Below are 25,435 nucleotides of genomic sequence, written 5' to 3' on the forward strand. Positions count from 1 at the left end.
TAGGGTTCCACAGCCCTGCTGTGTGAACGGCGTAGCTCTTGCTACCGCCGGTTCTTGCAGACTCGGGCTTGGACCCCTAATTAATATGTCTGTGCCACATGAACAGGGCCATAACGTGACAACAAGATGCGTTTTCAACTCAGACATTTAAATTCACCTACCCTGTCTTGATCCTGCCGGTGGGTAGCTTGGCCTGTTAGCTGCTAGCTGCTAGCTGCTATCTGCCGTCCGTGATAAGTGTGTTCAGCCAGGCTTTTGTGAAAATCATCACGCAGCAGTTCCGTGTGTATTTGTAGCTCATCCATATTGTGTGTGATCGATCTGGTGTTGGTGAGTAGGAGGCTAGTCAGTGTCGATCTGTGTGGTAGTTCCCTTAGCCAGGCAAGCAGCCTACAAAAATCCCCCGAGCGACCAGTGGTCTGGTGGATGTCCTCCATTCAGTTGTAGCAGGAAAAGGTAAACAGTAGTGTGCAGATCGGAGCGTAGTGTGTGAAGAGTGAAGAGCGGAGTTGTTCACAAGGGAAGAAGCTTGGAGTAACGTAACTATGGAGAATATAGCAGATATACAACACACGGAAGAGCCTTTTGAGTTTGATGGTCGTCCTTATTTATTCGAACCCGAGTATACAGACGAAGAACTAGCCTCACAAGAGTTGGAAAGAACGAGATAGACAGAGGGGCAACAGGCAGATGAACTTGCTGCTCCAAGCGCAAGCTAAAGCTAGCCTTCAGTAACTGGAGGACACACCACCGCCGCTCCGTGGATTGTTGTCGGGATGATTATCACAGCCTGGCTGTACACCGGAGGGCAGCTAGCAGCTAGCAGCTACTACCGCACTACTGTTTTTTTTAGGGGGGAATAAACTTCAAGATGTGACATGACCTGTCCTCTGGAGGACATAGCCACACCACCGCCGCTCCGTGGATTGTTATTGGGATGATTATCACAGAAGCCTGGCTGAATATACTCACCGGACGGCAGCTAGCAGCTAACGGCTATCAGCTAGCAGGGCAAGCTAGCTACTGGCAGGATCGAGACAGGGACCAGAGTAGGTGAATTTAAACAATGTCTGAGTTGAAAATGCATCTTGCTGTCACGTAAGGGCCCCGTTTATGTTGCACAGACATTTTAATTGCATTTTATGTCTCTTAAGAGGCACAAAGGCACTCTAAAATTTGCCCCGCCAACTGCCGTTTTAGCTCAGTGGAAGCTCATACACGTAGCTGCAGCTTCTCCGTGTTGATTCGGGTCGGGGTTTTTTCAAATCGAAAGTACATGCATGTTTATAGCGATCAAGATTAAGATAAAAATTGGCCGGAATTCTCCTTTAAAGTGTGTCATAAAGCTAATTTCTCTCCATGTTCCAATGCCTGATTCTGAAACATTGTTGTTTGTGCATGTGTGTGTGTGTGTGTGTGTGTGTATGTGTGTGCGGAGGGAACAACAAACAAACAAAATACAAACAAAACAAATCCCCTTGATAACTCTCTCGGCTCTCCTATTTGTCAATTCAATTCTAATTCTATTTATCTCTCTCTCTCAAGCAGTCTCATCCAGGTGATTTACACACATCACCCATTTGTCAAGCAGAAGAGGCTATCACTATGGTAACTCAGTGGTCTGACTGACAGCCTGTCAACTGGGCATCAACCGACGGCCAAAGGGAAGCCTGTAATAATTTTCCCTGGCGATAGATGGGATGGCACAGAGAGAAGGATACGTCAAAGTGAAGTAAGTGGCAATACACTTTGTTACAAGGCTAAGCTAACCTGGGCTCGTAACACAACTACTAAAGGCTAACCTAGCCAGTAACATTAATTCCCCTGTCTCCTTTTCCCTGCGTGTTGCATTTAACGCGAGAATGAAACTAAACTTGCCTGGATGAGTGTATGTCTTTCCTTCTTCTAGAGGGGTTGTGTTGTGTTAAACTGACTCACCCAGGCAGAGACAATCTCCTGAATTAATCTCATCCCACACAGCTGCAATGAACTGAGTTATCTGCATCACACAAACACAGCCCCTCATGTCACGTGACAGCACTTGCCCTATCAGCTAACTATTCAAAAAACACAAAACTGATTTTGTTTTTATGCAAATGGAAAACGTTGCATGAGATTATATTATTTTTCTGCCATGATACACTTTTGTAAAGCTGCAGCAGATATTCAAACAAGTCTAAATTTAAATTCAAATATTAACTTTTATCATCTTATAATAAATTACAGAAATATCTGACATGTTCCTCCATGTCTGTACCTGCTGTTTCACCTCCTTCTCCCCATTACTTTTTCATCCCCCTGTTCCTCTGTGTGAAAGTTGGAAGCAGCAGTAAATTAAATGGCTTTAGAAAATGAAAAGCCAAAATCACGACAATAGAGGCCACGCAGTGTGTGTGTGTGTGTGTGTGTGTGTGTGTGTGTGTGTGTGTGTGTGTGCAACCGGCAAAATTCATAGTCTAAAACATTATTTGTATAATTTTGGATTTTGGTAATACAGTCAGCTCTCATGCCAATAGAACCTTGAATTCAATTACACTGAATAAAAGCAGGGAGACCACAAAAGAGCACTTTATATCCAAAAAGCATCAAATCAAGTTTTTTGGCTGGTCTCTGCCTGTGTATTTTATGACTCTAATAAAACACAAGCATTAGTGTGGGGTAGCTTTCTACTTGCACTGTGTGTGTGTGTGTGTGTGTGTGTGTGTGTGTGTGTGTCTGTGTGTTGATGTGTGTGCACTGGCACTGTCACAGTATATCTGTGCTGTTTATAAATTTATTGAGTTTTTTGTCCACTGGTCAAATAGCACTTCACCAAGCCAAATGCTCTTAAGGGGGAGTTACTTTCATTTTTTATCCTCCAGTGAATACAGTTATTTGATTCTACTTTACTATGCGTAAGTGCGTGCATGTTTGTTTTCACATCTCTGTGTGTGCACCTCTGGCTTGTGCACAGTGTGCAATACACCACTGAGCCATTACAGTATGTTGCAATGAAGTATGCTGTATATGCAGTCAAATGGAAACAATTAAAGGGGTAGGCTACCAAACAGCAGAATTCAAATATACCACAACATTCTTAAAACAAATTTGACTGTTTTCGTGTATCTAGAAACTATACATGTAAAGCTGTCATCATGCTGTTACAGTCAAACAGCAGAGTGTACAGTGGTAGTACAGATCATCATGAGGCAGGGGGAATTTATTAAACAGCTTGATTTGTTGTATTGCTCAATGTTGCAATACTATTAAGACTGATGTCAGCATTACTTAAATAATGCAACCATGCACAACTAGTGAAATAAAAACCTGTCAGAGTTACAAACAGACGATTTGTTAGTTCCTCTTATTGTATTTTAGTAGATTGTGTTTGACACAGCAAGGAGGGGAAACAGTGACATATGAGAGCAATGTCAGGGGCTGTTGTGTTGTCTGTGCTGCGTATTGAGGGGAGGAGAGAAAAGAGAGATCACTCCAGCAGGTCTATGTGCTTTCTCACCTGGTCCAACACTTCTTGAATGTAAATTTAAGGAAAATATTTCATGTGGAGTCTTAAGGGCAAAAGAATCGTAGTCAGTTGAATGACAGTACTGCTTTAGAAGAGAAGCCACAACAAAATAATCTTTTATTTTTTTGAATTATTTTAAAAATAAAAATAATTTTACAGTGATCTTTTTCCATCTGCAGTGAAGGACTGTCTTTGTGCGTTTAGAGAGAGGAAGCTAGCTGTCAAGCAGCCATACAGACTGACACAAAGACAGAGAAACAGAAAGAGAGAGAGAGGCAGAGAGTGTGCACTGGTCAATGCTCAGTAGGGAGAGGAAGGAAACATTTCAATAGAGATGCACTTTGATTTCTATTCAAATGACACTTTCTATCTACTAACCAATCAACAGGCCTACCACCAGCTACACACACACACACACACACACACACACACACACACATACACACACACACACACACACACTATTCAAAGCTCCAGAAGTCTGGTTGGATCTGGATCTGGTTTGTACCCAGCTGTCAGCTGCTGGACCCCATCTCACATACACATACACACACACAAACAAACACACACACACACACACACACACACACACACTAAAGACAATAAAGACAAAGAGTGAGAGATGTAAAGATGAGGTGGAAAAGAGAGATGGGGAAAAATGGAGGGCAATGTAAAAGAACAGAGAGTTTATCATCTTTGCAATTTAGCCATGACTACTGCAGAGAGGAGGAAGGATACATCTAGTGGAGAAAAATGAGCAGGGGAATGTCAATGCATCAAGAAAGCCACTGTGTGCTCAGTATTAGTGCATCTATGTGTACGTGTTTGTGTGTGTGTGTGTGTGTGTGTGTGTGTGTGTGTGTGTGTGTGTGTGTGTGTGCGTGCATGCATGTGTTTGACTGTGTATACAGTTGTTTGTTAGGCAGTTAGATAAATGGGCAAATGAAGAGAGTAGGGCAGCAGAAGGAGGGCTTCCAGGCTGGAACAGTGATGGAACGACCTTAGAAAATGAGATGTCTTTGGTCTTTATGGCAGCTAACGAGACTGTTCTGTGCATTCACATCAGACAGCGCACACACACACACACACACACACACACACACACACACACACACACACACACAGATGAGGAGAACTGACAGAAACATGGAAGAGGGAGGCAAGGAAAGAGAATGGGGTGTAAGGCTAAATGAATTGTGGCCCCAGTTTCCATGGCAGCTAATTTCCGTGTAAGTCTGCTTTATGGGGGAAATGTGGAGGGTTGAGAGGCAGAAAGGAAGGAGAGCTCAATGACCTTAAAGATGATTGTGTTACTTTATTATATAAATGCAATAACATGAGGTCAGTATACAGATATGGCGCAGATGTGTTTGACTGAATGATGTTGATTGGCAGACGAAGGCAGATGTATAACAAACATAATATAGTAGGCCTACATGACTAGATATGTTTGAACATAAAATGTACCCTAGTTTTAAAATGCCACCACAGATGAAGACTTAAATGCTGTCAAGACAAAGCCACATACCTACTATTTTCTTTACCAGCCATTTTCTAATGCCTCTTGTTTTAGTTTAGGTAAAAGGCCTCATGTTGAAACGAGTGACTAACCAGCATTCAGTAACAGTCAGAACATGGACTACCCAATATAGAGAATACTGGAGCTATAAGAGTCCAATCAGATTGTTTTGGGAAAGCCTGAAGATGCTGCAATATAGCTACAAATGCGACAGATTTTTTCTTGTCTATATTCTGAACTGCATTGCAAATCTGAGAGTAAACACAGAAACACAGACACAGTTTCCACAAATCAACCAAAAAGTAGCATAAAACAAAACTTTATTCATTTCACATTTGAGCTAATTTATTGTAAGGATTAGAGCCCGACCGATAAAGGATTTTTAAGGCTGATATCGATACAAATATTCTGTGATTTAAAAATCCGACATTCCGATATATCGGCCGATATATAATTAAAAAAAAAAAATCCATGAAACGCGTAACAAAACAAACAGATTTCATTAATTATTTGTAGTTATTTATGAGTGTTCACTAAAATAATATGATAATGCAGTTTAAAAATAAACTTGTTTGTTTTAATGTCACAACAGAACAGAGGAACATCAAAATATATTAAAGTTCTGATAAATAAAATGAATAAAAACACAAACTTAAAGGGTTAAATACGAGTGTTACCAACAGGGACGTTGTAGAGCGCCCTCTGGTGGACAAACTATGCAACGCCAACACTCATAACATGGTTGAAGGGTGTTTTGTCCGTTTTTATTTTATTTTTTAAATATTCATTTATAGGCCATTATAAATGCAGATACCGATAGTTTGGAAAAGGCCTAATATTGGCCCGCCGATATATCGGTCGGGCTCTAGTAAGGATAAGTCCAGTTAACAGTCTAGCCCAATTTCATATTCTCAGAGTTAACAAGTTTGAATGTGTCCTCTGAGTCATGTCATCGGAGGACACTGAATCGTTGTGTTAATCAAAAGTAAATGAAACAATGCTGATGAAAAATACATGATAGAGCGTACAGATTCAACAGGGGGAATTGGTTAAAAAATTAGTATTTTTTCAAATAAGGATTTAGTTTAGTATAATAGATGCATAACATCTAATCATTTTCGAAATCGAAATCAATCTTGTCTCGTATTGACTACTGCAATTCCTTGTATTCTGGGATTTGCCAATCATCTTTATCATGCCTGCAGCTTGTCCAGAATGCGGCTGCTAGATTGTTGACTGGTACCAGAAGGGGAATCATCTCTCCCCGATATTGGCTTCTTCTTCAGCTTTCTGGTTATAATATAGAATCGATTTTAAGGTAATGTTACTTGTTTTTAAGGCATTACATGGATTGGCCCCTTTATATATTGCTGATCTCCTTACCCTACATCACTCCTCCAGGAACGTAAGATTGTCTAATCAGTTCCTTTTAGCTATTCCACAGTCTCGGATGAAAACAAAGGGTGATCGTGCCTTCTCCGTTGTGGCCCCGAGACTCTGGAACAAACTTCCCATTCATATTAGGTCCTCCTCTACTGCCAAAATCTTTAAGTCTCGTCTTAAAACACATTTTTATTCTTTGGCGTATGATTTAGTTTAAGGACATTCGTATAGAAGTCTGTTGTTTGTATGATGTTCATTATGTCTATATTTTTATTGTCTTCCTTTGTTTTTATAACATAATATAACTTTGCTTAGCACTTTGTTCAGTCTAGGTTGGTTTTAAATGTGCACTAGAAATAAATAGACTTGACTAATCAAATGATCCCTTTTTTTCTCTTCTTGTTGGAGAATGATTTGCACCTAACATGAGAATGCAGACAAGTATAAATAGGTTGTAAATATGTATTGTTGCAAACTCTCAAGGTATTTTTTAACCTGCATTAAGCAATAGTTGATGAGTAAATCCCTCCTAGTGTTGCTGAACCACTGAGTATCAACAACTATGTAGCTCTATGCAGCTTTTAGCCATGTTAAGGTGTATGAAAGCATGAAACAGCAGAGATCTAAAATAAACAGTGGCTATTAGTTAAGCATCTAGCAGGCTAAAGACACATGTTTTTTGTATTTTTTTCTCAAAAGGGTAAGAAGGGAAATACAATGTCAAAACAATACAAATTGTTTTGACATTAGCCATAACGACTTGATAAAAATGATTTTCTGTGGGATTGCTTTGGAAATGTTCTACCCCCCAGTAGATAAGGAATGCTTAATGTAGCTTAAAGCTTTGTATCACAAGTTTCTTTGTTTTTTTTTTTAACTAGGAGCATTCAATAGTGAAAGAGGAAAACAGAATAAGACAGTTTGATCCAAGCCTCAAACGCCAAATTTAATTCTATGATCTGCTGTCACTCTATGCAGTAAATCTAATTCTATGTCTATAATGTTTAGTGCTTTATGTTTCTCATCCAGTGATTTGACTTTTCTGCTGGTACAAACACTTTAGTTTATGTTTGGTTTACAGACTTTGACTCTAACAAAGGAGGGGGTCTTCTAAATCTTTTAAAAGGCACATTAACATTTTATGAACAGGGAGATCATCTAATATTGCGAGGTTCTGAGGAAAAATTCAAAATGCCCTGATTACAAAGCTTAAGACGTTCATTTATTTGCACTCTAAATGAAAATCCTTCAAAAAATAGATGAAAATAGAGAGAGTGAGAGAGAAAAAGATTCTAGTAAGATGAAGACAATATTCAGAATGAGGGGTGTATGTTTAATTGTAATTTGAAAAAACGCTGCCCTTTTTAGAATAACGTTTTTTTTCTTTAATGTGTTTACATTATCACAATCAATATGACAAAGTCTGACTGACTTAGTTAGTCTCATCACACAAATGGCGTCAAGTGTTTCTCACTCCCTTAAGGCATTTGCTTCATGCTGACTTTAGAACTATACTCCATCGTTACTGTGAATCACGAGTTCCACTGTGTCAAAATTAATCAACTGAAAAGATGACACATCGCCTAAATATATTTTCAGTCTCTCTAATCCATTGAAACTTTAATTAAGAATTTAACAAGATGATAATTTTATCATTTTTTATACACATCCAATTTTGCATTAGCAGCCCTCATAACCAATCTTTACCGCTACTGAAGAATGTTCACCACAATCTTTTTTATAGCACATTACTATGAGCAAATACTTTGTGGAAAAAAGGTCATGAAATATACATTTGACATGATTATATACATACCTGGGTGGAACTACATTTGGACTGCAGAATGCATTTGCAATTTGGCTTACTGTTTTGTTGCAAATACGCCTCTTGTCATTTTCTAAACTACCACCACAGTACACTGTCTAAGAAGTATCACAGGAATCTAAATGTATATTCTACAAAGGCAGCACTTATAATGCATGCCCAGTGTGACCACAAATACTGTGAGAGTTGACTAAAGTGCTTAGATTATAATAAGTACATAAAGTAGTGAACAGAACAGTAACTAGTACACTTCTGGTGTAATGTATGTCACTGAGCATCGAGCATGGTGCTGAATCTTCTCAGGTGCCATTTACAAGAGATAATCAAAATAACATTTAAACAAATGTTTAAGGCTTTGCTGTAGGGCTGTCAGCAACAGTTATTTTTATTACCAATTAATTAATTGATGATTTCTTTTTTTGATTAATCAATTATTATTTTAGTCTGTAAAATAGCTTGATTTGTTTGACTAATGGTCCAAAACCCAAAGAAAATCGATTTGCAATGACATAAAACAGAGAATAGCAGCAAATCCTCAATTCTGAGAAGCTGGAACCAACAAATGTTTGGCATTAATAAACGATTTAAACAAATCGCTACCAATTTTAAAAATTGTTAGGTTAGTATCTAAGACACACAGACGCTTATTTAAAAAGAAACATTTCCCCCATGAATTGTGAAGATTTTTGTCCTTTATTCTGTGCTGAATTGTGCAGCAGTCTTCACTGTCTGCAGGTATAATCACTGAGGGAATTAATCATATTCTATTAGTCATACACGTGCATTCTATCCTTGGGATTATTTCTTTAGAGCTAACTAAACTGCTTCTCATTTTGATGGGGACTCCCACTTTAAAGGGCAAAGTATAGAAACATTGAACTAACAGGTAGTAATAGATGCTAGCAGGGTCTGTCAAGACTATTCAGTTTTCTGTCTAGTTTTTTCATTTATTTTATCTGTGAGTGTGGCAGTGTGTGCATAAATGTGGCGGTGTGCCCTGTGTGTCAAGACTAAGCTGAGATGAAAAATAAGCTGAGACAACTATTGAGTTCCCTCCCTCCTGTGGTCTCCTCCTGTTCTGCTTTTCCTTGCCCCCCACCTTTCCATAGACTGTTATCCAATTAGGTGATTGTCATTGGTTTAATTGATAGGGACATGAACGGCACACACTGACATGCATATATATATACACACACACACACACACACACACAACCCCACCCGTTCCCTAATTAATGTCTATCCCGGTTACTATGGCGATGGGGGGATAGGGTGTAGGGAGTGAAATGTGAATATAAGTGACAGGAGCAGATCCACAATTAAGTACCATGCAGGACGAAGAAAGGGAGGGAGATTTAATCCAAGCCTCTTAACGCACTCCTGAGGCTGATGCACGCACGCAATGGTCTGCATTGTTAGAGATATGGTTATTGTAATTAGGGCTGAAACGATTCCTCGAGTAACTCGAATAATTTGATTACTAAAAATCCTCGATGCAAAATGATTCGCCTCGAAGCTTTGTTTAATTAATGTTACCAACGTTGTATCGCTCACGGTGTTTCCGATTATTACTGTCGCACACCAGGCTGACGCTGCTGGCGACACATGCCATGAAGACTGATTACAAAATGAAGAAAGAGCGTAAGGGGCTAAGAGACGAGACAGGCTGGAGAAAACGAAAAAAAAGTGTCCAAAGTTTGGAATCAGTTCAAATGTAATTAAAATGAAAACTGTGTGTCTACTGCAAAATTGAACTAGCTTACCACAATAATAGCACGATGTCAGTGCTTCAGCATGTCAACAGAAAACATTGAGTCTAACTTAATCATCCATTCCACGAAGCGGACATGACAAAAGTAAATCACAGAGTCGTATGGACGATGAAACTACACCAAACACAACAACTACCAAACACAAAGACAAGAAAATACGTAGTGGTGACCACAATTTGATCTAAAGAGCCGGAAAAACAGCTGATTGTTGCGCACCATTTTCTCTCACTCTCTCTCTTCACGGAGAAACAGCTGATCAACAATCTACTAGCATAATGTAACAGAGCTGTGTGACATTGTAATCAAATATATAAATGAAAATAGGTTGAGTATAACTAATATTTACATATAGGCCTATATACAGATCACTCTCAGGTTGAAACTTGTAGTTCTGAAAGTTAAGTTAACAACTTAAGGTAATGTTTATGTATGTTTAATGTATGCCTTAGTTTGAGGTTGTTATTGCATTTCAGAAAATGTTTTCTTTAAAAACAATGTAATATGGCACTTAAATGCACTTAATATGTTTAGTTTTTTGAGAGATGATATTGTAAGCAATGTAGGCAATAAAAATGTTGCTTTTCCGAAAATTAAACCAAACTATTGTATATTATTGCTCTTCAATAAAACAAAAGTATTTCTTATCCAATTACTTGATTAATCGATGGACTAATAATCGATAGCTGCAGTCCTAATTGTGATGTGCCATTCTTTATGACTCTCTTCAGTATAATGGTGGTAAAGGGATTTTTTTATTTGCTTTGCAATCAAGCAGTACAGTCAACTGTTAAGAGACACAATACAGGCATAAATGTCTTACGGGGTCAGTCAATGGATTTCAGCATCACCTTAACATCCACTCGTAGTTCGCAGGGATGAGCAACATTCCCCCAGCAACACAAGGAAGAGACAAATTTAAATTTAGCAATTAGAAGAAGGACTCTCAGTAATGTTGCCTGACTATTCTCCTCTACATCTTCTGGTAGTAATCCCAATACAAAATAAGATGGTTCTAATGGTAGTTCTATTTCCAAACATGTTTTAATTTCATTTTGTATGTTTTTCCAATATCCTGACTCTTTGGACAGTCCCAAAATATGTGTGTGTGGTCTCCCACCAGGCCACAGCCCCTCCAGCACTGATCCAAGGCACCACCAAATTTTGATATGACAAGAGGAGTCCTGAAGAATCTCATTTTGATTTTCCATTTGAATTCCTTCCAGATGGGACTATTTGTTATTTTATGTCCCTCTCTGCATGATGATTCCCATTTTGTATATGAGATAATGGTGTTCATCTCCAACTCCCATTTTTCTTTAATATCCAAACTATTATTATCTGACTCCTCCTGTAATATCTTATATATACGTATGTGATACAGTCTTTTTGTTGATAGTCCCTTTAATTGTCAACATAAATAAATGTTATATATTGGATGGTGAGAGGGTTTTATATTTTTTTTAGAACAGAGGGCAGTGGTAATGTAGAGCTGCAGGCTAGACAAAGATGTTGGGACTCTTATACCTTTTTGAATTATTTTTCTCTCACTTTAAAACTAGAAATGATCCTTGAATAATCATGTATTCGTCACTGTGGGGCAAAAACCTTGTGCGTCCAAAACAGGAAATGAAAAAAAGGCTGATTTGAAAACATTTTATTGAGCTATTTACCTCAGACAAAGTCAGATTACATTTTACTTGTTACTGTTTAAATATTTGTAAAACCTACAGACAGATGTTAAGGGTGACCAATAGCATTGATTTATGAAAAAAATTGAAATGACAAAATATAGAGATACAAGATTTCTGCCTGACAGCGACAATATATTAACTTCTGTCTCTGTGTTGCTACATTCCCCTAATGTATGTATCATATCTAGGAGTGAGCCAGAGTGTGCTTTTGAACAAAGATCACGCAAATATTGATAGTAAATATTATGAGTAAAAGTAGCACATTTCACTGGATTAACTGAGGTTAACAGGATTTGCAGGATTCAATTTTATGTGGAAAATCCTGCACCTCTGAAGAACATGTGCAGGAATATTAAAAAAGGAAGGTTATGGTGAGCTAAACAAATTAAAGGGTTAATTCAAATGAATGAACATTTATTCTACAGAATAACCACAAAACCTCTTATTTCACAGTGAAAAAAGAAGACTTGCAAGGTCGAACTAATGCGAGTTAGATGCCGTTTCAAATCCTTCAACACCACCAATTTGATCAGTAATTAAGAATAGCCATCCAGAAGTTAACAAACAGTATCGGGAGCAAGCTTCTAGCAAGCAGCCTACACGCACACAGCGGCAGCTGCTGCCCACACATTAGCGAGCAGTGCAGTAGAGAGAGAGGGAAAAAAGAGTGAGGAAGGTGTGTTTGTCGGTGAGTATTTAGTTAGCACTAGCCTGGATCAACGAAAGTCCAAAGTACATTTCCAGGATAATTGCCTGACAGCCGGTGCCCCTCACTTTCCGCTCTCTATGCGTTGCCGTTCTCAAACTCTGTTCGCTTTCAGGAAACAACAACAAACTTCGAGGTAGCAAGCTACACGCTGAAAAAGTTTTGAAGAAAATTTATTTTTTGAAGAGCCCGACCCGAGGTCCGGTCGGGCTCGGGTCGGGCTCGGGCTCGGGCCGGGAATCTAAACTCTAACTGTAACTGTGACATTTTGGGACCGATCAGGATTGGGATTGCAATGGAGGAAGTACACACGGCGATACACTGGTAAGAGCAAATTACATTTATTACATTTACATTTAGTATCGTGTGAACATTTAACTTAATTTATTATTGTATGTGGCGTTTTCTTTTGCGGGATGCAAATGTTCCACCAAAACAAGTTCCTTCCTGAGACCATTTTGTAGAGCCACCGTCACTGTGTCTAGAGCTTAGCACTGCCCAGGACGATTATGATTGTTTAAAAAAAAATGCAAAACACTCATTTTTTTTCCAATGCCAGAATGTATGTATGGAGTAGCCAGACCTTACTCCACAGCGCTGTGTAGTTAGGTCTGGCAATGCGAGACTAAGCTAGCAGTAACGTTATAGCTGTGAACGTGGCAGTGCCGAGTGTTTACAGTTTATCTGTCAGTAAATAAATGCTACAACTCCTCAAGACCCGATCCAAATTCCTGTGCCTTGCTTGCTACCTGCTGGTTAAAGTGAAGGGAAATAGCCGCTCCTCAAGTTTAGTTTTGGTGATCCCTCCTGAATCCTGATTAGTCATAATACCTAAACAGGATATTTTTTCATGTTCCTTAGTTAGTGATTAAACTTTTTCACAGATGTGAGTTAAACTGGACTTTCATTAAGTTATACACTTGCTACAAGTTGTTGAAGGACTTTGTGTCAACAAGTTTAAGTTCAATAAATGTGAACTTGATATTCAATAAACGCAAATAACTATAGGCTGGCAGTTGAGCTATTTTGATCCTACATTTAGCCGATTTACCTATATATATATATAACTATAACACTCCACTCTGACCTTCTGCTGTGCCTGCTGCACTCTATCCCTCTCATGCAATGTACCGCACATTTCTTTGGAAGAATGTTACTTCAATACCACACAAAGGGGGATGGGAGAAATGGACTTTTCAGCATGAGCCTGTCTCTTTCAGCCCCTACCACCATTATACTATATCTTTGTCTGCTGTACACCTGACTGTCTTATAGGCTATATTAGCCCTCCTACACAATCTGGACTCTGGTCATAACATATACATCTTATAACTTATTCCCTGTTATATATTGTTCTTAACGTATATTATTTCTTTTCTGTCAAGCAATTCTAGACCAGAGATCTCTGTATTGTGGGTCTGGAAAAAAATCTTCAGATGACGTAAAACGACAATTTTTGTGTCATCAGAAGATTTTTTGTCCAGAGGCAATGGACTACAGCCAGTAGTAGGAGCTACCTCCGCATGTTTTCAACCTGCCCATAGAGGGTTGGACTGTCGTCTTTTCACAAAACTTTCCAAAGCAAAACGAGCGTCAGCCATCTTGAATCTTTGCTAAACTGGCTTCTCAGCAGAAAACTTTTACAACAATTATGTTCATTCAAACTACCGCACATGTGTACCGCCGGGATACATTGGTACAGATCGGAGAATATGAAGGAAACTTTATTACAGATGGAATACTCGAGACACTGCGCGAGCTTCACCTGCCAACGGAGACCAGCAGCTGAGCCTGCGGTCTCGCTCCATTTAAGGTAGCTGGTAAGGGGACATCTTCAGCGGTGAAACGCAGAACGAGGGCTGGACAGGGCTGGATTATGAGCTAGCTAGGTGGAAAGCTAACGCTAGGCGGACACTTGTTCCATCAATCCTGCTTGCAAGTGTCCGCTCATTAGACAACAAACTGGACTACATCCAACTTCAACGAAACTTCCAACGCAAGTTCAGAGTCTGCTGTGTTTTTGTTGTTGTGGAAACATGGCTGAACAACAGTGTACCGGGCTATCCAGCTACCAGGCCTGCTGCTCTGTCGCTGGGTAAGACTAGTGGAGGTGGGCTGTGTTAACACGGACTGGTGCAGTGCTTGTATCCAACTAACTGCTAACTGCTGGTGGAGTTTGTGACTGTTAAATGCCGACCATTCTACATTCCACGCAAATTTACGGCTGTTTTTATACTGCATGTTTACAGCCCACCAAGCGGTAATGCTAGTATGCGTTAGCTGAACTTCACGGAGCCTATAAATGTGCGTGCACTAAATGTAGCCTGTTTCGTACGTCGTTTTTATATAATGTCGTTTTTATTTATTTTAAATGTGTAACACCACTTGAGCCACGGTGAAACATTGTTTTGTGTATATGGTTGAATGTCTGTCTGTAAACGGTAGGTAGGTGGCTTGGGAGTAGACTCTAAAGCAGCGAAGCAAGTGCATTCTGGGATTTCGTGTCTTTCATCCACATGAGCCAAAACACATTTTCTGGCTTTTGTCGGCCTAGAAGCCACCAATTTAAAAAAAGAAATTCACATTTCTACTACATAAGTGACCCAATGTAAAGATATATTCATCTTTCCAACGGTGAAATATCCCTTTAATATTTAATAATAAGCTATTGCACTGATTAATCCCTACACTGTTCTCTTTTGCACTACCACCATTGCACACAGTCTACCTTAGCACCTTTAACTCTTTAATTTTCTGTGAGTGATTTTTATGTATGTGCGATATATGTGCAGATGTGTTTGTTGTGTTATGGATGTCTAAGCTACTGGATGCCTAAAATTTCCCTCAGGATGAATAAAGTATCTATCTATCTACTTAATTAGTTGTTTTTTCAATGCAGCATTATTACATTATGATCTAATCTATTATCATAATCTATTTTTTAAGCTTGATGATCTCCGCCTCATCCCACCACTGAACTGCACCTACTGAGCTCTGCTTTAAACAGAATGTGTCTAGGAGACTGTCTCAAGTGCTGATTGCGTAATGAGTACTACATTATAAATCAGATGCTAATTACATGTAGATTGCCAGCACAAACTGAATCAAAAGCAAGGTGCAAATTATCCCTATATGCTTTCATGTATGTAAATCTAGCCCTTAGAGAGGACATGCCGTTCAGTGTCATTTAAGTGCCAGGACAATAATGTTTTTTCTAACTACACTTTCAACACTGTCTGCAGTATATTGCATGTCTCATGAGCAGAATCTAAGCTAGTGAAAGGTAACTGTAACATCTGTTATTATTTCATAATGTATAACTACTTTATGTAATTCAACAAACACGCACAAAGGAAAAGGTGTCATTGACATTTTTCATGTTTAATTATCTGCTTAATATAGAAAATGCACAGCTTAATAGCGTTGACATTTTTAAATATTGAAATCTTTTAAAGCAGCCATATTATGCTAATTTTCAGGTTCATAATTGTATTTTAAGGTTGTACCAGAATAGGTTTACATGGTTTAATTTTCAAAAAACACCATATTTTTGTTGTACTGCACCGCTCTCTCTCACTGCTGCAGATCCTCTTTTCACCTGGTCTCTGTTTTAGCTACAGAGTGAGACCTCTTCTTCTTCTTCTGTACTATCTTTGATTGCACTGCACATGTGCAGTAGCTCAGATGTAGCTCATGTCAGCTAGCTAGCTCCATAGACAGTAAAAGAAAGGCTGTTTCTACAACTTTGGTCAGTTACAAGGCAGGATTAGCTGGGAGACTTCTAAATGAGGGCGCACATGTAAGTAGTTCTTTTGTAGATTATGGTGAACTTGTGTGTGTTGTAGCAGTACTTTGCTATTGAGAACGAGGTAGCATGCTAGCGTTAGCATTAGCGTTAGCATGCTAACATGCTAGCATGCTACGAGCTAATGGTTGCGGTTAGCCTGCTCGTTTCGGCTTGTGACATCACAAGCCGTGCCGATTTTGAACAGCTCACCCAGAGACTGAAGGCAGGACACATTCAGAAACCGTATCTCACTCTAAACAGCATGGATGGATTTTTTTCAAAGTTTGTATGTGTGTGGAAGCACCAGAGACACAACATAACACCCCAAATCCCAGAAAAAGTGATTTTTTCATAATATGGGCACTTTAAACTGATTGTTTCTGCTAAAAGAGGCAACACATCTGAAACCATAATACATGAAAGAGAGACAAAGACAATTGATTTGCCAGCCAGGTTACCAGTTAGCGAGACAAATACACAGATAGACAGGCAGATAGGGAGACAGGCAATCAATTCATCAGCCAGCTAACTCCACAAAAAGGTGGGCAAACAGAAAGATGAGTCAGGCAGTCTGTTCTGTACCAGGCGGACAAGAAGATGGGCAAGTATTTATTGTACCTCCCACAAATTTGGACAGACGAGTCAACAGAGTGAGGGACTTGACGGCCTGCAGAAATTTAATCAGTCAGGGATGAAAGAAGCAAAACTGAGAAGCAAGGCCAGTTTGTCATTGAAAACTAGCAGTCCCAAGCAAAAAGTGGCATCTGATCTGTCCTTAATAAATCCTGTACTGCCAATAGATACTGTAAGCTTTTGAGAAACTAACCAGCCTGGCTGCTCCAAGCTGTAACTGTGTCTATATTTATGAATGTGATGTATGCGATAGCTGAAAAAGAATGTGTACAATCAGCAAAAAAACATTCCCTTAAATGAAAAAAAAAAGTTTAAAACAAGAAGTAACACAATAATCCCGGCTAAGGATAATTTAAAATACCCAATAATGTAAGAAATGCTAAAAATGCAAGGACAGAATACTGCAGAATTCACGAACATACTGTTGGCTCAGTCTGTTCAGTCAAGGAACAAGTGTTCAAATGCTGCCTCCTGCAGTGTTGTCACATTACTCTTTACTCACTTTTTGTCTTTATTTCACACAATGCTGACATCCTTAATAAGACAATAAAGACAGAAGCTGCTCACTGACCTCAAAATAAAGAAGGAAGGAACAAACAGTGTTTATCCTTCATGCACACAGGGCCCAGATAATAGAACTACTCAGAATGGGACTTCAAAGAGTTTAGCCGGACTACCAAACAACATTGCAATGCACTTATATCAAAGCAACAGCCTTAAGGCCTTTTCACACCGGGGACAAAATGTAAAAATTAAACAGCAATGCAGAATATCAGTTAATGATTTTTCGCATTCAAACCTTTCACTCCAAGGCCGACGCGAACATTAGCGTTTGGTCTGAAAAGACCTTTAACAAGGCAAACACACATACATTACATCTCCACAAGGTCCTCTGAGCCAGTCTCTGAAAAAAAGATAAACTTACAGTTCTGCCAGCATTGTTTGCTATAGGCATGCAGCCTAATGCCTGAAATGCAAATAAACTCACATGTATTCTCTACCCTGTCCTTCACTCTCTCAGCCAAGGCTAATATTTTGTTTGTGTGTGTGTGTGTTTATTTTAGTGTGTGCTCGGGTGTTGATAATGGGGCCTTTGTATTTGATTATCAGTTAATTAAATCATTGAAGGGATATTAAGTTCTGGCATTTTTCATGTTGTCACTTTAAATCCATTGGTTTTGGTTTATCTTTAGTCAATAAGACAATTCTACAATGAGGCGAGAACGGTATATGATTAGCAAGTGTCACCAGAATTCTTGCATTAAGTGCAACTAGTGCAGTGCCTTTTTGGAACAGGCCGATTGCCCCGTGTATTGCTTGCAGCTTTCTCCAGAACCATTGTACCCCAAAATAACTCACAGAAGGCCCTCAAAGCACTTAATATGCAACTCAACCGTATACTACTGACTTAGGCCTACAGTGTATTTCTACTTCAGAGGAAAACACTGTACTACTACATTTACCTGGTTACATTGCAGATTCAGATTTTACTCACAAAATATCAAAATTAAAATAGGATGCATTATTATTCATTAAACTATCCAGCATTATATTAGAGTGGAAGACGTGAAAGGATGAATGTTGAAGCAAGTCTTTTCATTTCAGTCTGACCCTGGCTTAGAACATTAGTGGAGCAAAAAGGAACCATGCCCAGAAGTAATTTGATGTATTCTTTAAGAATATACTTTTATGTTAACTCAAAAAGGACTTTGAAGCTGATGCACCTGCCAGGCCCTGTTGCTTCCAGGCACACATGTAGAACTCAAAGACAACATAGTATTATCATCCTACCTTCTTGCACAGCCTGGAAGGGGTTGTTCCCATCAACGAATTCCACAGAGATGGTGATCTTCTCTGTCTCCAAGATCTCGTTGTTCAAATTGAGATCTGCCACGGCAAGGCGAAACACCTCATCATCTTTCCGTGCTGATTCGTCAAAGATTGCCCCTATTGACAAGGAAGGAAGCAAAAGGGAAAAGAAGAAACTATAACTCAGTATTAGAGGACTTTTGGAATGGAAAAAAGATAGAGACAGTAATATGGTGATACAGAAGCTAGAGCATGAGACGTATACAGACAACTAAGGTGAGTTCTTTAGAGAGCCTAGAGCCGAGAGACTCAACCTCCAACTCTGTCCCAGATGGTCCAGCTTCACAGCAATCTACATCTAATTATGCCTTACAGAGTTCCTCAACATATTGTAAACTAAAAAAACTTTTATCACAAGGTAGAACAACGTGGTTAACTGGGACCAGTTCCATGATAAGTTCACAATATGAACATTGACTTAACATGTATGTAATATTTATTTAATGACAACATATTCCAGCCGATAACAACATCAAACAGTAAAATGTATAATCAGCTCCAATTACTTACATCCTGCAGAGGATGTTTCACTGGTCTAGTTTAAGTAATATATTTACAAGTGACGGATGACCACCAGAACACAAACATCTGGTAAATATGAGCTGGGCACTTGATATATCTGGACACAAGAACAACTGTCAGAAACCTTTAAACAACTGACCAAATTGTAAATGGGCTTCTGAGGGCTGCAAAAGACACACTACCAGTTGTATTCTCCAAATTTGAGGAAAAATAAAGCTGCATTTTCTGCCACATTGGGAGGAACCTCTGTTCTGTAATGACATGTTCAGTCTAGAACAGTGGACTTATGAATGAATGTATGTATGTATGTATGTATGTATGTAGCCCCTGAATTGGGACCCAGCTTGACAAAGACAGGGTGTGAGGGAGAAATGGGTCGACACCACTGTTCATTCTAATGTCAAAATACTGCTCAAGGGCACACTGACTCAGCTAAAATGGTTGCTGCACAAAGCGAAACGGACGAAGAAAGGACTGGTGCGTGCCAGTATCTGTATTACCAGATAAAGTTCCAACTAGTCAATACTAAATTAGTCATCAAATTAAATGTCAACCTGCAGTGTTGATGAGACAGAAGAATGTGGCAACGTGGGGCGCTGACTGACTGGTAGTGATTTGATCATTGCTTTGGTCTGTTACACACAATTAACTAAGTGTTATCTATTTCTCTCTTTCTTCTCTTTTAGCCTCTCATTTCAACCCATTATTCCCCTGAACCCATTGGGCCACTAACTGCGTAAGCTAGTGCAGTGAAGCTTTGCTAACTGTATTTCACTGACCAGAAAATAAGTCTCATACTGTATACTGTGTGTGTGCGTGTGCGTGTGTGTGACACAGGTTGCAAATGCCATTAATAACCAGGCAGGCTACATTGGCTGAGGGCTGTTTTGTACCATTTTTAGAAGACTGTTGCTGTTATTTGGTCTTGTACAGTTCAGTGAATTAAGTCTGATGCTAATACAGCAAAAGCTATGGCCTGAATCCACACACGCCAAAACTACTGAAGAAAATATGCTGCCTTGGAGGTGCAAAGTGTAGTACTTTGGATAAAATCATGCTGAAAAGTATAGATCAGTCTATAATGTAATACAATTTAGTCAGAGAAACTCACTTTTACACTTAATTAATTGAAAAGAAATTATAGCTTATGCCCTGTGTAGGTTACAATAATGTAATAAATAAAAACAACTTGTGGCAGCTTTATTCTAAAAAATCAGAATCTTACTTTCTCTCCCCTATTACAAATTAATTGTTGATCAAATTTAACTTCTGAAGGACAATTAATTTCAACACACCCTTTACACATTCACCAAATTCAAAACTAACTGCTGTTTGAAGGTTAGGAACGGTGTGCTAACTGCCTTTTCATCAAAAGTATCATTAAGTATGTATCCTGCAATAATTTGATCCATCAGCATTTAGCAACTGTAAATACCCCCCACTGATTGAGCCTTGGTTGTTTCAATAACCCTGCAGTATAGATGAGGTGAGACAAACAGGCCTGGAGAAAGCGATGAAGAGTGAAACACAAAGACTCATTAACTATTCCATTAGAGATAAATTATGAATAGGGATCCAATCAGTTTGAAGATGACATTGCTGAGGAAGGATTTGTACACATTTTAAACTAGCTCTGTGAGACAATGTTAGGTTGTGTATGTCTAGAGGACAAATGCATGGAGAGAGGACTGTACAAATGGCTTCAAACTAATGCTCTGGAGAGGAAGTCAGACAAAAGGTGGAAACATTTATTTACTCATGTGCACAAAGGGCACTTGAGGTCAATGTCTTTTGCAATCCAAAGTATCCACAGTACATATTTTAAAAATAAAAGTAGCATGGGGTGATACTAGCTAACCCAGTAAGAGCGTGCGCCCCATGTAGGCTGAGTCCTTTGTAGCGGCCCGGGTTCGAGTCCAACCTGCGGCCCATTGCTGCGTGTCATCCCCCATCTCTCACCCACCTTTCCTGTCTATCCACTGTCACTATCAAATGAAGGAAAAAAATAATCTTAAAAAAAAAATGTTTAGAAGCAGAAGTAGCAGAAAAAACACTATAATGGCTCCTTTAATCTGGGCTTCCACAATGGAGTTGTCATAGTAACCTCAGTCATGCTTTCCCCTTGTCTGGCTATCACCATACCAAGCTCAATCCTTTAAGATTGAACATTAGTCTGGGGAGTCTGCTCTGTATTTTCTACTGCACAAGAGGCGTGATCAACGGGCATAGTTCAAATGACTCTGTACGCAATTGGATAGTCCTTCAACCAATCAGACCAACGATCCGGGTGACGTAGCAGCGACAGCGGCATCAATGGGTTGCTGCACTTCGGTGGCCGGCTTGTTGAATGTAAACAAAAAGCTGCTTGGTCGCTTCTCTATCGTCATCATGTTAAACCTCCCAATAGCTCGCCAGGTGGATAAGCCAGTTTGTGATTGGTTCCCGCAAAATTGTAACGGAAGCAGGATAGATAAACGTACAGGTTTTCAGCCTGAGCTGCAGGGCAAAATCAAATCGCCGGCAGATCGGGCTGGGTTTGCCCAGTCTAGCTTTCCCCTAGAACCCGAGACCTGCCCAGGGATCTGTACGGGTTGGGATCCACGGTTTGTACAGTTAACTGGGTCCGGGTCAGCCCCATTCTATTACCGCGGGTCCCTGGTCTGTTTAACATTATTAGTAATATTCAAGTGGAGATCAGACAGTGCTGATCGTCTTAGAGTTTTATTTTGACAACTTGAAAATAACGTTAACTTCAAATCTGTGCCAATCTGGTCTTTGTCTCCAGGGTCCGCTCGGGTTCGAGTTCGACATTTCTAGGTTCTGCATGGGTCCGGGTCCCAGGTTAGAAATAATACACGGCTCCGGTTCGCATCCGGCCGGGTAGTACATTTCTGGGTCTTTTTGGGTTCAGGCACACGTTTCTGGACCCATGAAGACCTCTACTGTACACCACTCCCTTTTTATGTTTTTTTCTATCTCACTTTGAAATATTCTACCAGCAATGTGTTGTTTGGGTTTAGTGGCCACAACAGTCACAAGAGGATATTACATTGGAGCAATGTTTGATACATTAGAGCTATTAATCATTAGTCTTCACTCCATGATCTCTTAACTACCTTCTCTTTCTTTCTGTTTGATAGCTGTTGCACCTGTGCAGTGGTTCATTAGAAACCTGTATGTGATTAAAAACCACACTCTAGGCACTGTGAGCAGGCACATGCAGAGGCAGAAACACAGATATGAAAAACTGACCAACAATTTGATAGAAATAAATATCTGTGTACAAAGTGTGGCAGCTTTGGATGTGCATGTAGCCAATGTATGTTGGAAGTGGCCATATGAGAAAATATTCTTAATGTGTGATAAGAAATTGTCATATTATGGAGAAAAACAATTCATATACTGTATATTAAATGTGTGTGAGAGGGTAAAGTAAAGAAGAAAAAAGGAGGGTGGGTGAATTAAGGCTGGGACGGTATGGATTTTTTCTTACCGCGGTTGAAAAGCAAGAAATTCCCGCAGTACAGCAGTATACCGCAACCCTCTTACTAGAGTAGCATAAGTTAGAGCGAGAATGGCAGGGTGCCTTAAGTGAGTGATGTCAGTGCCCGTGTGGTCGCACAAGGAGAGCGAGCCTTTTTTCAGTAGCCGCAGCCAAGCTGGCACGCGCAAATGTGACGTCATGGGAGCACCGTAACTGTTTATACTTGCGCGTGGTGGTCGCGACACCAGTTGCAGTCTTCTCCCGAATAGAGGTGGCACTAATGAGGAAAGACTTTGCTATTTCTACGGACTAGAAGAAGAAGAAGAAAAAGGTAAACAACGGCAGAACTGGCAGCAGCATTGCCGTCAATGCTTCGATTTGATTCGATGACCTACTTCGTCGGATTAAGCCTTTCATTCACCATAAAATAACTCATCTTAACCCAGTAAGTTTACAAGAGAGACTTGCAGTCACTCTGAGTCCTGGCATCCGGTTACCCTCGGGCTCATTCAGGCTTCCTCTTTCCGCTTTGTTGTGCGCCGCTGGAAAAAATAAAGTGATGCGCGAACTCTGGCTATAAATACGGGCGCGCCAGCGAGATTTACGTCATTTTGATATCACATTGGCGCGCACCACCTCGGCTGCGGCTAGTATACCGCACATTTATGAGTGCCGCTGTGAGGAAAAGAGAGAGGAAAAAGATAGTAAAGATAATGTAAAGTGAGTTAAAAGTGAACAATAAAACAACAAGCTAGAACTTCTCAAGACACGGTGGATTTTCTATTGGTAAAGTGAAGGGCGTTACCCCCAAAAAACATCTGCTTAAACCTTACAACATGTTGCAGCCCGAGTGCAGCCCGTCTAGCAGCTGAGCAAACAGAGAGCCGAGAGGGCGACTCTGCAGTTTGCTAACTTGTTGCTCTCTCTACCATCTATAAGCCGCTCTGTTTTAGGCTACGAAATGTGCATGCAGGCTGAAATTCAACCGTGCCGTTTTATCGGGATAAAGCTATAACAGAAGGAAAGTTAGCTGCTAGGCTAATGTGCAATGGTAAACACTGCAACGTTAATGTGTCTACCTCAGCTGAGAACGGAGAAATGTCTTTGCCTTTCCTACCGTAATACACGGTAGGAAAGGCAAAGACATTTCTCCGATACAAGACATTACACAGGTACTCTCGCATATAGGCCAAATAGTCAACACAAATGCAATGTTATGTGTCATGGAACATTGCGCTTCCCAAATTGCGAAAGGTCGGATTTGCTCCATCTTTTGATAAGTTTTGTTTTTGAATCCATGTAAGACACAATGTCATCAGACACAATCCATGTCATTAGAATCAATGAATCCATGTCATTAGACACAACGTGCACACATGTGCAGGCCAATGTTTTTTTGCGGTGATGAGTGCGGTGACCTCAGACCCGCGGTAGGGGTCACGTGACCGTGGTATTGCGGTAATGCGGTAACCGTCCCAGCCCTAGGGTGAATGTCTGCTGTTCTCTGCCTTATTATTTGAGATCACTGCATGCTGATTTACAGACACACAGACACGCACATACGCACACAACACACAGAATCCTGGCCCTCCATCCTTTCCAGTAATGTGATTGTGAGCGCAAAGGCAAACGTCACCACATAAATCAACCAGGAAATAAAAGCATTGAATCTTACTTTGAACAGATGCCTCAAGGGCAGGCACACATACACGCACATTCACAAACTCACCCTGATACACACAGATCGTGTGGGCAGAAGCACTTAATCACCAACCTATTTCCAAACCATCCCTTCCATGAAAACAGCGTTATTAACAACATTGGTCAATTTGAATGGATGCATCATCCAAAAGTAGGGTCAAATAACCTCTTGGGTTGGATGAGGGATGCTTGAGGTAAAGGAAATAGAGGAGGGGAGTGTGTTGTCACAGTCAAAAAATTGACCAATCTGCCTTGAGAATTTTCTTCTACATTTGTTCATTGTACTCTAAGCAACATCGGTTTGTATCCTTTTCTATTTTCAGTATTGTTCTCTTAGTCTTCTTAATTTAAATAAGAGCAAATCATCAGGAATTCATTACCTGCCTACTTACACTTTTAGACTTTTAAACACCGATGAAGAAATTACGCAGAAAAAGCTGCATCTATATCAAATATTTTTAGCTCTTTCTCCTTGTGATTTTAAAATTGCTAAATACATTACCTAGGGCCATCACCACCCCAACCTCTTCAATATTTAGTTAAACTGTATAAGCCAGTTTCCAAAACAGGCAAACAATATGGATGAAAACAATCATGAAAGATGTACGGATGAAAATGGGCTAATGAGTCATTATGTGGCCAAGCAGGTCTTCCCTGGGTTTTTCTATCAGCTTTATTTCTACCATGATAAACTGAGCCACGTACATTATTTATAGTCTGGTTTCCACAACAGGAGACTAACCAGAGGTTGACTGTTATTGACACACCTTTAACACGACTAAGAGTCCACTGCCATGCTGGCAGCTCTGTAAATTTAATATAATAATCTGGAAATTGTTATGATGATGCTAGATGAAAAGTTAAGGGATTACCAAAGTGATTTCAATTAATCCTAAAGGGGACATAAATGTCGAACTTGTGGCCATAATATGGGATCAAAGTCAGCGGGAAACATCCTCTGGGAACCACGGACATCTGAACCAAATTTCAAGGAAATCCATGCAATAGTTCTTGAGATATTTTACGCAAAAAAACACAA

General features: G+C 39.8%; 1 protein-coding gene and 1 long non-coding RNA gene across 4 annotated transcripts in view; both read right to left on the bottom strand.

Moving 5' to 3' along the window:
- The window catches only part of grid2 (glutamate receptor, ionotropic, delta 2), a 614,241-nt gene that overhangs the window by 497,927 nt on the left and 90,879 nt on the right, over nt 1-25,435 (bottom strand). For all 3 annotated transcript variants that reach the window (XR_004895179.1, XM_031309308.2, XM_031309309.2), the window contains exon 2: nt 18,612-18,767. Coding sequence is in view for 2 of the 3 variants with exons in the window: in XM_031309308.2 (XP_031165168.1) it covers nt 18,612-18,767 (156 nt within the window). In the remaining variant the exon portion in view is untranslated. The remainder of the gene's footprint in view (nt 1-18,611; nt 18,768-25,435) is intronic.
- LOC118493197 overlaps nt 19,322-25,435 on the bottom strand; it is a 20,376-nt gene continuing 14,262 nt past the window's right edge. The window contains exon 3 of the long non-coding RNA XR_004895183.1: nt 19,322-19,335. This is a non-coding gene — a long non-coding RNA (uncharacterized LOC118493197). The remainder of the gene's footprint in view (nt 19,336-25,435) is intronic.

Source organism: Sander lucioperca, chromosome 2 (assembly GCF_008315115.2).
Source record: "Sander lucioperca isolate FBNREF2018 chromosome 2, SLUC_FBN_1.2, whole genome shotgun sequence".
Lineage (NCBI taxonomy): Eukaryota > Metazoa > Chordata > Actinopteri > Perciformes > Percidae > Sander > Sander lucioperca.